General features: G+C 41.4%; 1 protein-coding gene across 3 annotated transcripts in view; it reads left to right on the top strand.

Moving 5' to 3' along the window:
- The window catches only part of NOCT (nocturnin), a 28358-nt gene extending 10985 nt beyond the window's left edge, over nucleotides 1–17373 (top strand). The window contains exons 2-4 of one of the 3 annotated variants that reach the window (XM_047856997.1): nucleotides 10526–10563; nucleotides 13400–13669; nucleotides 15371–17373. In XM_047856997.1, coding sequence (XP_047712953.1) covers nucleotides 13408–13669; nucleotides 15371–16206 — 1098 coding nt within the window. In that variant the 5' untranslated portion in view covers nucleotides 10526–10563; nucleotides 13400–13407 and the 3' untranslated portion in view covers nucleotides 16207–17373. Of the gene's footprint in view, nucleotides 1–10046; nucleotides 10564–13399; nucleotides 13670–15370 lie in introns of those variants that run through there. The other 2 variants (XM_047856996.1, XM_047856995.1) reach the window with 2 other exon arrangements.

The raw sequence follows: 17373 nt of genomic DNA, 5'->3' as shown, positions 1-17373 counted from the left end.
GTGATCCCCAGATGAAGAAACTGAGGCGCAAAATGGTGGCTAACTTGGTCAGGGTCCTATTAGTAAAAGGAGGAACTGGGATTTGAAGCGAGGCAGCCTAACTTGAGTCCCCGCGTTCATGACTGTTTTTGCCTCTGCTAAATGATAGTCTGGCCTTACTGAGAAAAGTTGAAGCTTTGGCCACAGGGGTTTCACGTAAGAACATACCTGATTGCCGAGTGCTCCAGGCATGCCTGTCACATTCAGTCAGGAGTGCTCAACAACAGAAATTTGAAGACTGGACGTTGGCTAAAATACTTAACCCTCACCGGAAAGTCGTCTCTTCCTAAATTGGCACTTAGAATCCAGCCCCTAGGATCCAGGGTTTAATGTACTACACATCCACACTCCTACACAAAACTTGAAGGCAGTTATGTGTGTTTACCAGGTCGACCTGCCGACCACCACAGAGAGAGGGTCCCAACTACAGTCTTACAAAACTCTAGAAAGATAGTTACATTTCATAGTGACTCAGGACAAGTCACTTAAGCTTATGAACTTTAGTGTCGTCATCTATGAAAGAGCCAAGGAGTTTTTGAGAGGGTAACGGATCACAAGTAAAAGTGCTCAGTATACCATAAAACGCACTACCAGTGTAAGGCAGTTCTTCGTCAGTGTTTGACAGAATTCCTTGGGGCTTTACTGTCTCTTGGCATCTTTTCTAATGTATGTATGTATGTATGTGTGTGTGTATTTGGTTAGTTACCCCAAGAAGCCTAATGAAAATTAGCTACTGAACAAGGGAAGTAAATTTTCTGAGGTTTCAACACATGGCCAGCAGATGGCAGCATAGGATTGCTGTTTCCATGATGGCTTCCTGTGACGTTGGTCGTTTACAGTTTGTGTATACTATGCTCTTTGAGGTTTCCTTGGGCCCAGGGTTGGTGAGCTCCAGCAGCTTCCCAGGTGTGTATGCAGATTATCCTGGTTTTTATTTAGTTTTTGGCGTTTAATCAGCATTTTTTGGCCAAGCCACAGTTTCAGGAGACTAAACTTGTGAGAGAAATTATTTACAGACTGATTTGGGCAAGCTCCAGAGTATGCAACTGCTGGGTAACTAGAGAAACATTATGTGGAGAGATGTCTTTCTGTTGTGATTTCTAAGTGCTGTTAGGACTGCTTGGAATGTTAGGCCCAGTCAGTTTGGGTCTAACTGTTAGGATTCTCATCCAGCATTCTGATTATGGTGTGAAGGTGTTTCATTAAGTCTTGATCACTTCCCTCTGATGGTTGGCACTCAGGAACTTATACTGTAGTCTGCCTGTTGCTTTAGAAGTATCTATAATTGGTGATATGAAGAATAAACTTGTATTCTGTATTTTAGTGATTAGCTCACTTTTGCCTTGTTTTCTAGGAAAGGGATGACTAAATGGGTATCTCAGAAACCTAAATCTGAATTCTTTGGCAACTCTTTAAAGGCTATTATGAGGGAGGGAAGAATTATTTGTTCCTATTAAGTAAAATAGCAGTGAGGTATTTATGCAAGGAGTGAAGATACCCAGTTCCAAAAGTATATGGAAATACGCTTTTAGAAAAAGAAAAAGGCAGGGATGGTATTGCTAAATCATAACTAGTCGTAAGAAATCTGTTTTGATCTGCCTATTGCCTGTATAAATTATATAACGTGTATCACACTGAGGATGATGGCTGATACTTTTTCTAGTAAAATGCCTGGCGGGTGTGGGGAAGGGGGAAGAAATACAATATGGGGTCAAATCAAAAATACCAATCTCCAGGGGCGCTTGGGTGGCTCAGTCAGACAAGCATCTGACTCTTGAGTTCAGCTCAGGTCGTGATCTCACACACGCTTTGTGAGTTCGAGCCCTTCATGGGGCTCTGCGCTGGCAGCACAGAGCCTGCTTGAAATTCTCTCTCTCTCTCTCTCTCTCTCTCTCTCTCTCTGCCCCTTCCCTGCTCATGCTCACTCTCTCTCAAAATAAATAAACATTCAAAAAAAAAAAAAGGTGACTTCCTTGTACTGAGAAGAACTTAAAAGAAAATACTCATCTCTAAATACATAAAAAACTCACCTACAAGCCAGTATGAGTGCCAAATAAAGTTTAGCGCAGAGGTTTTTGTCAATATTTCATACATTTCAGTATCTTCGGGGACGAATTATTTATACTGTCTCACCTGAGGAAATTGGCTTTGGATGTTGAGCATCCTGAACCTTTGAAGATCTTTTTAAAGTGCCACATAGCAACCCCTATTATGGCATAAGACTTAAACTAGGATGACTTAAAATCTTGAAATTGGACATGTATTTATGTATGGAAAGAAATTTTGTTTTAATTCTCCGAAAGAACAAAATGAATGCTATTTTTAAAAAACAGGTGAGAAACAATGAGAATTGATACCAAGTCATTTCCTCATTGTAAAAAGAGCATAATAAGAGTCCCTACGTCCTAGGATTGTTATGAGAGTTAATTGAAAATGCAGTTAGAGCAAGAGAATTTGTAAATGGTATAAGGTTTGTTTGTTTATTTTTAAGTTTATTTTGAGAGAGCGAGAGCGAGTGCACGTGCACACAAGTTGGGGAGGGGCAGAGAGGGAGGGAGAGAGAATCCCAGGCAGGATCCACACTGTCAGTGCAGAGCCGGATGCAGGGCTCAAACTCGGGAACCATGAGATCATGACCTGAGCTGGAGTGGGATGCTTAACCGACTGAGCCACCCAGGTGCTCCTGGGTTTTCTTTGTTTTTGTTTGTTTGTTTTTTAAGTTTATATATTTTGAGAGAGTGAGAGAAGTAGAGAGAGAATCGCATGACGTGGGGCTCCATCTTAGAAACCGTGAGATCATGACCTGAGCAGAAATCAACAGTTGGACGTTTAACTGACCGAGCCACGCAGACACCCCAGAATTTGTAAATGGTGCCTGTTAAGTATTCAGTAATCCTTAGTGGTCACTGGCATCATTTTTAGGATGGGGAGAAAGAAAGGTGCCCAATAATCTTTAGTTTTCTTATGTTTTCAAATTTTTATAGCCTTACTACATTGTAGTCCTTATGTGGGTCTAAGTCTTGGCTGGCACTGTTTTAAGTGCAAAAATAGTATGTGAAGTGTTGTTTTGGGTTTTTCCCCCTGGTGCATAATGAACAGGTTTTCTTAAAGCATGGGGACGGGGCCCCGGGGCAGAAAGAGCTGCCATATGTGAAGTCTTTATGTGTTCACTTTTCGTTATTAATTCCCTAGCTTGGGATTTTGCACTTACTTTGACATGTCTGTATGTTACCAGAAAGTTTTGGGAAATACAGCCTTAAGAAATAACTAAGTAAGCTCATATGTTCTTGGGACTAGGAACAGAAAAGAAAAACCGAACACATGGGAAAAAATGAGTTGGGACTTCCCCAAATCCCTCTTTTCTTTCTGTCTCATGACTTTTTGAGAAGAATATTTTTGAAGTATAGAAAATCTAGGTTGGATACCAGAAATATAAAGACAGACGTCAGGGAAGATTATCCATAATTTGGGGTAATTGAAGTCTCTGGAGCAGCACGGAGACAACTTTACAGCAGTGACTTCCTAGCTTTTGTGATCATATGTGCTACCAGTTTAAAACAGTTTAAAACATGGGGCGCCTGGGTGGCTCAGTCGGTTAAACATCCGACTTCAGCTCAGGTCATGATCTCGAGGTCCGTGAGTTCGAGCCCCGCGTCGGGCTCTGGGGTGATGGCTCGGAGCCTGGAGCCTGCTTCCGATTCTGTGTCTCCCTCTCTCTCTGCCCCTCCCCCGTTCATGCTCTGTCTCTCTCTGTCTCAAAAATAAACAAACGTTAAAAAAAAAAATTTTTTTTTAAACAAACAAAAAAACCAGTTTAAAACAAATTTAGTTATGTGCTCTGTGTTTGTATGAATTGTATACATGTCTGCTTTCAACCTCTTATATTGTCTTTAAAAAACATATTTTTAATGTTTAATTTTGAGAGAGGGCACAGGTCGGGGAGGAGCAGAGAGAGAGAGGGAGACAGGATCTGAAGCAGGCTCCGCACTGACAGCAGAGAGCCCAATGAGGGACTCGAACTCATGAACAGTGAGGTCATGACCTGAGCTGAAGTGGTATGCTTAACCAACTGAGCCACCCAGGCGCCTGCCTGCCTCTCTCTCTCTCTCTCTCTCTCTCTCTCTCTCCCCCCCTCGCCCCCTCTCGCCCCCTCTCGCCCCCTCTCGCCCTCTCTCCCTCTCTCCCTTTCTCCCTCTCTCCCTCTCTCTCTCCCTCTCTCCCTCTTTCCCTCTCTCCCTCTCTCCCTCTCTCTCTCTCTTGAGCAGAGAGAGATTATATTTTATAAGAAATGTTTTAGACTCATATCTTTATTTTTATCCTTACAATAATCCTGGACATATAAAGATATAAAATGCATGTTTTTAGAATGCATAAAAGCAGGTTGATGGCAGAGATAACTCAGTTGTTAGCTAATGGCATACAGCAAGTGGAAAATCAGAATCCTACACATATCTATAATTATTTCTGTATCTGTACATCTTATGTGTTTGGTAAGCGAAACATGAATTCATCCTGATGTCTCTGACCACATGATTCATTCTAGCCTTTTTTGCTCTTTAACTTAACTTCAGTCTCTGTGAGAAATAGGGTTCCCATCATCCACTACCCCTTTACTTGTTCAACACCAATATATATGAAGCAGTTTTAAGATGAACACCTACTACACCCGTGAGAAACTTTACTAACTAGAATACTGTTCCTTTCGTCTTGAGCCATGTGGTTTCCCATTAAACAGTGTTTTCCAAAATTACTCAGATCAACAGCTCCCTTTTTACTGAACCCCTTCTGTGAGATTGCCATACATTTATTTGTAAAAAGTTAGATTCATTTGGGGCGCCTGGGTGGCGCAGTCGGTTGAGCGTCCGACTTCAGCCAGGTCACGATCTCGCGGTCTGGGAGTTCGAGCCCCGCGTCAGCCTCTGGGCTCATGGCTCGGAGCCTGGAGCCTGTTTCCGATTCTGTGTCTCCCTCTCTCTCTGCCCCTCCCCCGTTCATGCTCTGTCTCTCTCTGTCCCAAAAATAAATAAACGTTGAAAAAAAAAAAATTAAAAAAAAAAAAAGTTAGATTCATTTGTCAAAGTCTGCATTCCCTCTTGAGATCGTTCCACCTCCTGGTTGATCTTTTAAATTTGTACACATTAAAGTTTGACAGACAGTTGTTTGGATTTTGACAAATGCATAGGATCGTGTCTCTACCACTCTAGGACTGTGCAGATTGGTTCCATCACCCCAAATATTCCCCTAGTCAGCCACCGCTTCCCCCCTCCATCCCCTGGCAACTACTGATCTATAGTTTTGCCTTTTCAAAAATGGCATGTGAACACAGTCACATAATAGGTAAGTTTTAGGATCTGGCCTCTTTCACTTCCAGAATGCAATTGAGATCCATCCGTGTTGCAAGGATGACTCTTGCAAATCGACGGCTTGATCCTTTTCACGGCTGGATACCGTGTTATTCAGTTGTTTATCCATTCCCATGGTGAAGGGCATCTTCGTTGCTCCCAGTTTGGGATGATTATTAATAAAACTGCTTAACATTTGTGTGTGTATTTTTCTGCAGGAACAGAAGTTTTCAATTCACTTAGCTAAAGTACCTAGGGGCACGAGTTATGGGCCATATGTAAGTCTAGGCTTTATAAAAACCTGCCAGACTGTCTTCTAGAGGGGCTGTACGTGGGAAGCAATAAATGGCAGTTTGTGAAAATTGGTGTCATTTCTTATTTAAATATTTGATAGACTCACCAGGGAGGCCAACAGGGCCTGGGCTTGATAATTTTATATCCTTGCTGCCCTAGTTGAACTACTCGCATCGAGCTTGAGGGGCAGGGGGGACTAGCCCTGGTGCAGGGTTCGGTAGCTTTCATGAACAGAAGCTTCTGTTTGTTGTATGCCTTTGGTCTGTATCCAGAGCATTGACATAGTTGGTTTTGACAGTTCTGTTCAGGTTTATAGTGCTTTTGCGGGGGAGAGGATATGTGGGCTTCTTCATGCCTGTCATGTCCAAAGTCTCCTGCTTCAGCGTTTTTCCCTCTGGTACTCGCCCCCCCCCCCCCCAATTAGCAAACTAAACATGTATAATAGCCTCCAAAAATTCTCTTGCCTCCATCTCTAGCCACTACATTTCTCTCTCTTTCAGGGCAAAATTTCCTCAAAATATGTCTCTACTCTCTCCTGTTTCCTTTTTTCCCCACAACTCCACCAAAAATTGGAAATGGCTATTGTTAAAGTCACTGAAGTTTTCCATGTTGCTAAATCCAGATGGTCTCAGTCTTTGTTTTGCTTGAACTGTCAGTAGCATTTGGCACAAGAGGGAACTACTTCATGGGTGAAACACTTTCTTTGCTTTGTTTCCAGGAAGATTCCAGAATAGGATCCCCTTATTCTACTTCTCTGGCTTGTCATCCTCAGATTTTCACCACATCTTCCCCGGTTTGCTGCAGAGCTCAATCCTTTGACCTGTTTTCTCTCTACACTCACTTTAGTCTCAAGTGTCCACTAACTTCTAAGCGTTTATTTCCAGTGTGTACCTCTCTCCTGAACCCTAGTCGTATCTAATTGCTAAACTCCTATTTTCTGCAAACCCCATCAAATCTTCCTAGCTAGTATTGGAAACCTCCTTTCTGGTTGCTCTGCTGGCAATGCTCAGGACCTTTTTGACCACTCTTCTCTCTCAGACCACATCCAGCTTATCACCAAAACCTATTGGCTCCAATTTTAGTATTCATAATCCAGCCACTTTAACTGCTGTCACTCACTGGTCTAAGCTACGACACTGACACTGTCTTTCGCCTGGATGATTGTAATTGTCCTCTGATGGCTTCTTCTGTGTCTGCCCTTACTTCCCTACGGGGTAGTGTATTTTTAAGACATCAGCCAGTGAGATTTTTTTTAATTGTAAATCAGATTCTTATTCCTGCTTAACATTTTCAAGTGGCTTCCCCTCTCAGATAAAGGCTCAAGTCCTTAGAATGGCCTACAGTGCCTGGTATAATCTGCTCCCCTGTCCTCACTGCTTCACTTAGCTCTTTATTCATTCTGTGTATCATTTCAGTGCCTTGCTATTTATCAACCCTGCCAAGCGTGGTCCTTTCTCAGGACTTGTATTTGCTGTTCCCTCTGCCCAGAATGTTTGCTCTCCCATTGGATCTCCATAAGACTTAATGAATTTATTGCCTTACCATCTTCACCTCTCTGCTCAAATTCCATCCTTTAGTGAGACCTCCTTGAGCATCCCACATGGATTAGCAGCTCCCCACTTGCTAGCATTCCCTATCTCCCTTTCTTCATTTTTTTCTCCATAGCCGTTTTCACCAGATGACCATCACCTTGTATTTCCCCACTACAGCAGAAGCTCCATGAAGACAGATTTTAGTCAGTTCACTGGTCTGTCTTCAGTGGGCTAGTGTCCAGTATGTGTGTGTTTGAGAGAGTGAAGCAGGACTTTATGGTGGCTACCTGTGATGGGCCAAGTGTTTTAGTCAGCAATTAGAGCTCCATATTTTAAGTCTTTTTCTGGTTATTGTTATCCATTCTGATTATTTTAACCCTTATTATACCCTAGCCCATTCCGCATAGTAAGTACTCAGTTTTTCTCTCGTTAGCTCATGTGTATTAATCTTTCCCCAAACACTTGTTAATTTCTTGAGAGAAAAGATGAACACACATCTTCTTGGTATGAGTGCCCATCCCCAAACTCAGGGAATAGGGAAATAAGAATGTAAAATTAATGTACTGTCAACAGATTATCCCTGAGGACTGAGAGATTAGATTAAGAAGATTAGAGTTTTGGGGTGCCTGGGTGACTCACTTGGTTGAGTGCCCGCCTTTGGCTCAGGTCATTATCTTGCAGTTTGTGAGTTTGAGCCCCACGTGGGGCTCGATGCTGTCTGCCCAGACCCTGCTTCAGAGTCTCTGTCCCCCCCTTTCTCTCTCTCTCTCTCTCTCTCTCTCTCTCTCTCTCTGTCCCTCCCCCGCTCATGCTCTCTCCCTCTAAAATGAACATTAAAAAAAAAAAAGTTTTCTCCAGGACCACACCCAAGAGAGTAAAAGATTAAATTGTATAGTGTACAGAGAAGGCGTAGACTGACGCCCTCCTCCAGGAGTGGGTAGACCTCAGAGACATCTTTCAGCATCATCTGTTCTCTCTTCTAGTTCAGGCTCCCTGTGCAACACGTTGGTTGATTGATTAGTCAGCTTCCCAGGTACTTTACCATTAGAAGGCATGTGCTGGGTCACTGTTACTATCGAACTTGGTATTCACATTTGCATCAGTCCATCTTAGGGACCATCTTTCAGTTTCCTTTAAGATCCAAGGAGCAGAGACAAGACTATAATACTACTCCCTAACAATTTCCCTCTACCTAGAATCTTCACAGTTTAGCCTAATGACATCTTTTGCAGCTAAATGAATCCACAGTGAAAGAAGAGCAGGAGGTCTACGCTAGTAAAACTTCTTTAAAGGCTTATTTTCAGTGCATTCCATACCCAGGTACAGTTGACTCTTGAACAACACAGGGGGTTTAAGAGTACCGACCCCCTGCACAGTTAAAAATGTGCATGTAAAAAAAATTTGCATGTGACTTTTGACTCCCCAAAACTTTACTAATAGCCTACTGTTGACAGGAAGCCTTCCTGCTAATGTAAACAGCTGATTAGCACATATTTTGTCTGTTAAATGTATTATATGCTGTATTCATACAGGAAAGCAAGCTAGAGAAAAGAACATGTTAAGAAAATCATAAGAAAGAGAAAATACATTTAGAGTGCTGTACTGTGAAAAATCCACATATAATTGAATCACATGTTCCACCTGTGTTGTTCAGGGTCAGCTGTTCTGTTAATATGTGAAATCGTCCATTCTGGGCCTCAAATATGAGAGGAATAAAAGTCATTCTGAATGGTACATGCAAGTTCTCAACAGAAATATGTGTGTCTCTGGTACAAGTAATAGAAATGTTATTTTGAGGTTGCCACCAGTTCTAACCTTGATTCATTTTCCAAAAAAAATCTCGAGAAAATGAGGATCCTTTGACAGGCCCTCATTTGAAAGCTGGGTAAGCAGGTATAGAGAGCTGGGCACAGTTAAACAGTGACGGAACCAGGAGCGGAATTGGTGTGTTGACATCTGTCCCGTTCAGGCCTTAGTACTTGGCTGTGCCACAAGGCGTCCTTCATTGTGTTTGCTGTAAAGCTTTGTCTTTCGAGGGCAGATTTAATTTTTGAAAACCACTGAAAGACTTTGAGAGGCTGAGTCAACAGATAGGTGATCAGATTTAATCATTGCAATTAGTCCAAAATGGGTTGGCTTTAACAAGAGTGTTTTCCTTGTGTGTTGTGGCTAAAAGTCTATAAATGCATTTTCAAAACTAAACCAAAAAAAGGACAACAGAGAATGATGGAATTAGAATATCCATTTGCTTTGTTTCACACCTACACAACAGTCTCACAATAATAACAATACAAACACTACCGCTACTAATTATGATCTCTGAAAACAATTTACAGGTTTTTTAATTTTATCGTATTTTGATTTTAGTAATCTGTGCACCCAGCATGGGGCTCATACCCATGTCCTCGAGATCAATTGTGTGCTCTTCCCACCGAGCCAGCCAGGCACCCCAGTTTAAAATTTTTTAATTGAATATATATTTTTAAATATTTATTCTTGAGAGAGAGAGGAAGACAGAAAGAATCCTAAGCAAGCTCCACACTGTCAGTGTAGAGCCCGACGTGGGACTTGAACTCATGAACCACGAGATCATGACCTAAACCGAAATTGAGTCAGACACTTGACCCACTGAGCCACCCAGATGCCCCTAGAATATATTTAAAAAAAAAAAAAAAAAATTAAATAAATATATTTTCGTCATTGTGGTCCCTACTCCCTGCCCCCTTTCTCAGCTGTATTAAGTCTTTGTAAGTTCATTGTGGGATTACATAGCCGTTGTATATTGTACTCTCTCAACCTCATTTAGACTTGATTTTCTAAGTAGCAGTATATTTAATGCTTACCACCCATCTTATATCAAAGTCCTACCATTTTGGTCTGAAGTCAGTGCTCTAGTTCCAGAGGTGGCAAAATTTTTCTGAAGAGGGCTGGGTAGTAAACATCTAGGCTTTGAGAGCCAAAAGTGATCCTATTCCATGTTGTGTGTGTGTCTGTGTATGTTTTTAACAACCTTTAAAACCATTCTTAGCTGGAGGACTGTGCAAAAGTACCTCTGGCTGGTTTGTCAGCCCCGCTCATTTGCTCAGGAAGGGCTGATGGAGTCAGTCAATATTCCCATTGCAAGATATAAATTCCTTGCTCACATGTAGATGAGCCATATATATAAAGTTTGAGTTATATATTTCAAATATGCAACTTCATTTTCTTCTGGCATAAAACATTGCAATTGAAGTCTGATGATACTCTTAATTTACTTTCCTTACAAGTTAACTCGATGTTTTTGCCTAGATGCCCAAGGGATTTTCTTTTTCTTTACAGTCCAGTTGGTGTTGCTCATTCTGGGTTGATATTCTCAGGTATGTGATGTGTTTTTCAATATGTAGTTTCAAATATTGTTTTTTTAAGGTTTTTTTTCTTTTTTTTTTTTAGAATAGCAAAGAGAAGGTAGACCTTTATGCATGTGTTTAAATATATCCATGATACGTCTTTTTTTTAATCTCATATAGTTTTTTCTTTTAAACCATTTTATTTATTTCCAGCTTAATTGAGGTATAATTAACAAATAAAGTAGTATATATTTAAGGTATATACCACATGATGTTTTGGTATACGAATACACTGAAATAGTTACCTCAACCAAGCTAATTAACACATCTGTCACCTCACAGTTACCTTGTGTGTGTGTGTTGAGATCACTGAAGGTCTGTCTACTCTCTTAGAAGATTTCAAGTAAACAGTACAGTAGTATTAACTATAGTTACCATGCCAAAATTACCTCTCCAGAACTTAATTCAACCCTCCATGATTTGTACTCTCAAAAGTTTTCTTGATTTATAGTTTTCAGTATTTGTTTCATTTCCTTGCATTGGGTTTCCTGCTACAAGAATTCCTTTTACCCATATGTTGGATCGTCTTTGCTTAAGGTTAAGCACAAAACTGTGTCTTTGCTTAAAATAAGCACATAATATTTGCCACTATCTCTCAAATGATCTTTTTTTTTTTTTTAATTACTGATTCTTGCCTCATTTCTGAGTTTCTTAATTCTGATTTAGGCTGTACTATCATTTTCTTAATGACGTTTAGCTCATTTGCATTTGTAGTGAGATACAGTTTTGATTTGCTTTCAGGGCATGTTTTTCTGGTTTGCATTCATTGTCTGAAAATGGATGTTACTCTCTTTATGTGAAGGTGTTTCTAACTTTTTAAAAAGAAACGTGGTTCCAGATGGTTTTTCTGGCTTCACATAACTCCTCCGACCCTAGACTCCTGTTGGACACTATTACTCTCTTTTTCATGTTCATTTTTGCACACTTGTTTTTTTTTATCACAGTAACCACCCCAAAACTCAGCCTGACAAATGAAACTAAGCTACATCAGGCTAGTAGTTTGCTTAGAGCCTGACACATCTCAAATATTGCTGTACATTTCAAGTTTAAAATACCCCGTGGTAACCTGGGAGTTTGTTGTGGTGCTCTGTGACATTGCGGTCTACAGTTCGGGTGGTGCTACTCTTCTGGAGACTACACTTGAAAAACCAGTAAGACCTTTCACTTCTTTTTTCTTAAAAACTAGAAGTACGGAAGAAAGATTTTCAAAGTTGTACTACCAGCCCAGAAGAAAATCTCTTCCTTTGGACCCATGCATTCAGATAGGCAAGCAAATTGACAAAAATATTTTAATATATTCAAATCAAGCACTTTGGAGACAGGTGTGTGCATGTGTTTGCGCATGTATGTGTGAGAGAGAACAGGCTTGCTTAAATGTATGATGTGTTTGTTTCTTTGCCTTTATTTAGTTTTCTTGCTGGGGGAAAAAAAAAAACTACGTTGAGTTGATGAAAAGGAACAATAGAGAGCATGCTTGCATGCTTATTGACCTTGATGTTTAAGGACATTTGGTGGTAAATAGTTGAATTTGCCTTTGTGTCCTGCGACAGTGAATATGATTGCTGGTTTCAGGTGCAGTCAGTCAGCCTGCCAGATAATGTATTTTATAAGAAAACTGTGTCTTTTTTTTTTTTTTTAAGTTTATTTATTTTTGAGAGAGAGAGAGAGCACAAGCAGGGGAGGTGCAGAGAGAGAGGGAGACACAGAATCTGCAGCAGGTCCAGGCTCCGAGCTGTCAGCACAGAGCCCGAGGCGGGGCTCGAATTCAGGAACCGTGAGAGCATGACCTGAGCTGAAGTCTGACACTCAACCTACGGAGCCACCCATGCACCCTAGAAAACTGTGTCTTTGAAGAGAAGGCAAGGATAACGGATGTGGTAGGGAAATCCAGATTCGTCCATACCAACATTCATCATACACAGAATCTTGAAGGTTGTTCCAAGTAAAATTGACCCTAATTTATGCTTAACTGAACAGAATAAAAGAGCCATCACCTGCTTACAAGTACGGTTTCCCTCATGCTAATTAGTGGGAGATTGTGCTCTCCTCTCCTTGGTGAATTATAATCTATCAGGATAAAAAGTGGAGCACTAGAAAATGTTTTCTGCTCCTCTCCACCCCATTTCTCCTCACAGGATCCCAGGAGATGTGGGCAACCTTCTCTTACCCCTTCTACCTACAACCCCTTTTCTAGATTCTTAAAAAATCTGGCAATTGATATTATAGACTAATACTGCTCAGCGACGTCCAGAGCCTACAGAAAGCCAGAGCCCTGATGTATAGTAGACACCTAAGAGAAACGGATATGGATTTAACCCAACTGTTACGTTCCATAACAGAGGGATCTATGTAGATGAGGTGTCCACAGCAACAGCTTGCTATAACCTAATCTCTTCCAGATTAACATGGGCTTTCTACATCTGGCTTTTTCCAAACTGGCCTCCAAATTTTTAGTAAAATATTTAGAAAAAGGAATGTGAATTTTGTTGAGCCATGCTTTCATTAAGACCGGGTTTATAAATTATAAAGACAAATCCTAAATTAGAAGAGGCCATAAAGATGAAGATATTTCTCCCTTAAAAGAATTATCTTAGTTAATCAGAAACCGACTTTAACATTTGTATTTAAGTTACCTGTCCTAGTAGAAAGCTAGAACCTGGCAACTCCTTTAACCCACCTCTGTGGCAATGGCTTTCTGCATGAACATGGCAACATTGCCCTCTGTCCGGTTCTTGGCTTCTAGGGACGGTGAATGTTTTATCTTCTGGTTGAGCGGGGCGTGTGACTGTGCTCTCCTTCCCTGTAGTGTGCTCCATGGGACACGGCACGAGCAGGCTCTATAGTGCTCTCGCCAAGACACTGAACAGCAGCACTGCCTCCCAGCACCCGGAGTATTTGGTGTCACCTGATCCAGAACATCTGGAGCCCATTGATCCTAAAGAACTCCTTGAGGAATGCAGGGCTGTCCTGCACACTCGACCCCCCCGATTCCAGAGGGATTTTGTGGACCTGAGGACGGATCACCCCAGCAGCCACCCACCTATTAGGGTCATGCAGTGGAACATCCTTGCCCAAGGTATGCCTGATGCTTTTGTGCCTGAGCAGTTAAGCTTGCTGTGACTACCTTTCTGTTTCTGCGCATACCTAAAGCACTGATGTGTTAACGTGGAGGGAAGAGGCGTGGGCAGATAGAGGTGTAGGAGGACGGGGTGACCAGGGCAGTATGAGGAGCTCCCAGACGGGGAGGGTAAGAAAGGGAGCCATCTGATTTTCACTAACAAATCTAGCAACTCAAGATTTATACCTTACCTTCCATGTTTGTAGGCTATCCAAATACAATGTCTGCTTCCTAGCACATCCATATTTAAAGGACCCTGTCTTTTATCATTCTCTCACTTTCCGTTGCCTCCAACTTTCAGTCCACAGCACTAGGATAGCATTGGCAAGGCAGAAACTAAGTCTGCTGGATGGGTAACATATAGGACTTTTCTGCAGGGAATGGGGCCTCTGTGGGTGGTGGTGAATCCGGATATTCCTTTTTATTTTTTAATGTTTATTTTTGAGAGAGAGCACACACAAGCAGGAGAAGGGCAGAGAGGGGGGCAGAAGATCCAGAGTGGGTTCGGCACTGTCAGGGCTCAAATCCACGAACCGCGAGATCATGACCTGAGCCGAAGTCAGATGCTTAACCAACTGAGCCACCCAGGCTCCCTGAGTCTGGGTGTTCTTGAAGCTAGATTCCCACCCATATGCATCTGTAACCTGAGGCTAAGGAGATAATGGCTTTAGTTCATTAAGATATTACTTTGTTATGGCAGAAAGGCTGTCTTTCGTAGGTCTGCTGAATTTAAAAAAATGTGTCAGTCGGCTCTCTGTAGAATTGCCTTTCATGTTGCAGTTGAAATTTTAAGAAAAAGAAACAAAGGCAGCTTTTTTAAGAAGGGTGTATACCCTGACTTCCCAGTATTTGATTGGAAAAGCTGCCTATTTAAAATAGGTTCCATTCATTCCAAGTAGTGTCTGCATCAGTCCTTATGGTTCATTATAGTTAGTGTTAACGTATAGACGGGGTGCCTGGCTGGCTCAGTCAGTAGAGCATGTGACTCCTGATCTTGGAGTTGTGAGTTTTAAGCCCATGTTGGGTATAAAGATTACTTAAAAATAAAATCTTCCTTAAAAAATTAGTGTACAGAGTTAAATATTTACTTCCTCTGACATAGGTTAGATCCCAGGGATTGTAAAAGAACACTGTTTCAAGCTATAACTTAAGATCTTATATCCTAGAATATAGTTACATGAAACAGTTTTGTTGTTGTTTGTTGTTTTTTTTTTCTTTTTTTTTTTTATTGTTTATTATTTTTGAGAGAGAGACTGAGAGCAAGCAGGGGAGGGGAGAAAGAGAGGGAGACACAGAATCGGAAGCAGACTCCAGGCTCTGAGCTCTCAGGACAGAGCCCAACGCGGGGCTCAAACTCACAGACCGCGAGATCACGACCTGAGCTGTAGTCGGCTGCCCAACCAACTGAGACACCCAGGCACCCCTACATGAAACAGTTCTAATATGAAAGAAAAGAAATTGCTTGCCTCATTTGGATAGTAAGAGGTTATTTAGTTTGGTAGGTTAATGCGGATTAGACAGAGAAGAATCACCCAAAGCATCTGAAGTAGAGGAAGCGTTCTGAGGGTCTTGAGTACTGTCAGAACTAAGGAGACTTCCAGGTACTTAGAAGTCATGTGTCCTGTAGTAGCTGACAGCTGACTGGCTTTTTTATTTCAGCTCTTGGAGAAGGAAAAGACAACTTTGTGCAATGCCCTGTGGAAGCACTCAAGTGGGAAGAAAGGAAATGTCTCATCCTAGAAGAAATCCTGGCCTACCAGCCTGATATATTGTGCCTCCAAGAGGTGGACCATTATTTTGACACCTTCCAACCACTCCTCAGTAGACTGGGCTATCAAGGCACATTTTTCCCCAAGCCCTGGTCACCTTGTCTAGATGTGGAACACAACAACGGACCAGATGGCTGTGCCTTGTTTTTTCTCCAGAACCGATTCAAGCTAGTCAATAGTGCCAATATCAGGCTGACGGCCATGACACTGAAAACCAATCAGGTGGCCATTGCACAGACCCTAGAGTGCAAGGAGTCCAGTAGACAGTTCTGTATCGCTGTCACCCACTTAAAAGCACGCACTGGCTGGGAACGATTTCGCTCAGCTCAGGGTTGTGACCTTCTCCAGAACCTCCAAAACATCACTCAAGGAGCCAAGATTCCCCTTATCGTCTGTGGGGACTTCAACGCAGAGCCAACAGAGGAGGTCTACAAACACTTTGCTTCCTCCAGCCTCAACCTGAACAGTGCCTACAAGCTGCTGAGTGCTGACGGGCAGTCAGAGCCCCCGTATACTACCTGGAAGATCCGGACCTCAGGGGAGTGCCGGCACACGCTGGATTATATCTGGTATTCTAAACACGCTCTGAGTGTGAGGTCAGCTCTTGATTTGCTCACCGAAGAACAGATTGGACCCAACCGGCTACCGTCTTTTAATTACCCTTCAGACCATCTGTCTCTAGTGTGTGACTTCAGCTTTAATGAGGAACCTGATGGACTTTTATAAATGCTCGTCTGTGTCTTTTTCATCACAAGAAGTCTTAACCAGGGATGTTTCAGGAAACTGAAATAGGATAAAAAGTTGCCTGAGGAAGGATTCCCAATTTCTTTTACATCATTTTCCGTGTTTCCAGCATGCCCTTGGGAACCCAGGAATCCCATTAGTCCACAAACCTTTTCCATTAAAACCTACAGCAAAAAAGGTGTTTGCACTCCAGTTTTGGCTTGTATTGTTTTCTTTCCCTTAGCATTACATTTTGATCATTTAAGGGTATTTCAATTAGGCTTGTTTTGTAGCTTTTTCAGTTTAAGGATGCTATATAAAAACAGACTTGCTTGAGTCCTCCCTAGATAATAATAAGTATACAGGAGCAATTTCTCTAGATAGCATTTCAAGTTATTTATTTGTGGGTTTTTAGAATGCCAACAAGATATGCATGGCAATATTTATTTTTTTATATCTTCATGTAAGATGAAGTAAATAACATTATGAACATTTTAAACCCTTGCAAACCGTAAGTTATAGAGTAATTTATAGTGATTTTCTTAAATCTCTAAGATATTTTTACTTCAGGTCTAACAGTAGCCGTGTACGAAGGGACTATTTAGCCTGAAGGCATTTTTTTGTTATTTAAGTGACAATATCAGGTTTCCTTGATGCATTCTTCATAAGTAATGCTTGCTATGCCTCCATGTTCCCATAATTGTGTTTCTTAAAGAGATTCCATGGCCAGTCAGTCTTCATTATTTAATCACTGTTTTGCATTTATCGTTTTCCATTGGAATGCTATGGTATATACATTTGAAGTCACCCAGTGTCTATTTGTATTGGACTGTGCTTTTCACAATTAGGAACTGTTATGTTGGCAGTAGCTAAGAAAGTAAGTGGGACCTGCTTTTCAGAGACGGGAAAGTAGAAAACCTATTAGCGAAGCTGTCATTGAAATTTCCTAAGATAGCCAGGTGACTAGTTCAAAACGTCTAGAAAGAAGAGTATAAAAAGTCTGAAAGATAACCTGGAATTCTCTTCCATAGGAAATAAAAGTGGTAAAGATAACAGGCGAGGCCCCCTCCAAACAAAATCCCAACAAATAACCTATTGGTAATAAACTGGTAAATATTTTAACCCATGAGTTGTAAATATTTAAGAATAATAAATGGTCTTTTAAAGCTA

This window comes from Prionailurus viverrinus, chromosome B1 (assembly GCF_022837055.1).
Source record: "Prionailurus viverrinus isolate Anna chromosome B1, UM_Priviv_1.0, whole genome shotgun sequence".
Classification (NCBI taxonomy): Eukaryota; Metazoa; Chordata; class Mammalia; order Carnivora; family Felidae; genus Prionailurus; species Prionailurus viverrinus.
This window is presented reverse-complemented; position numbering and strand designations above follow the sequence as displayed.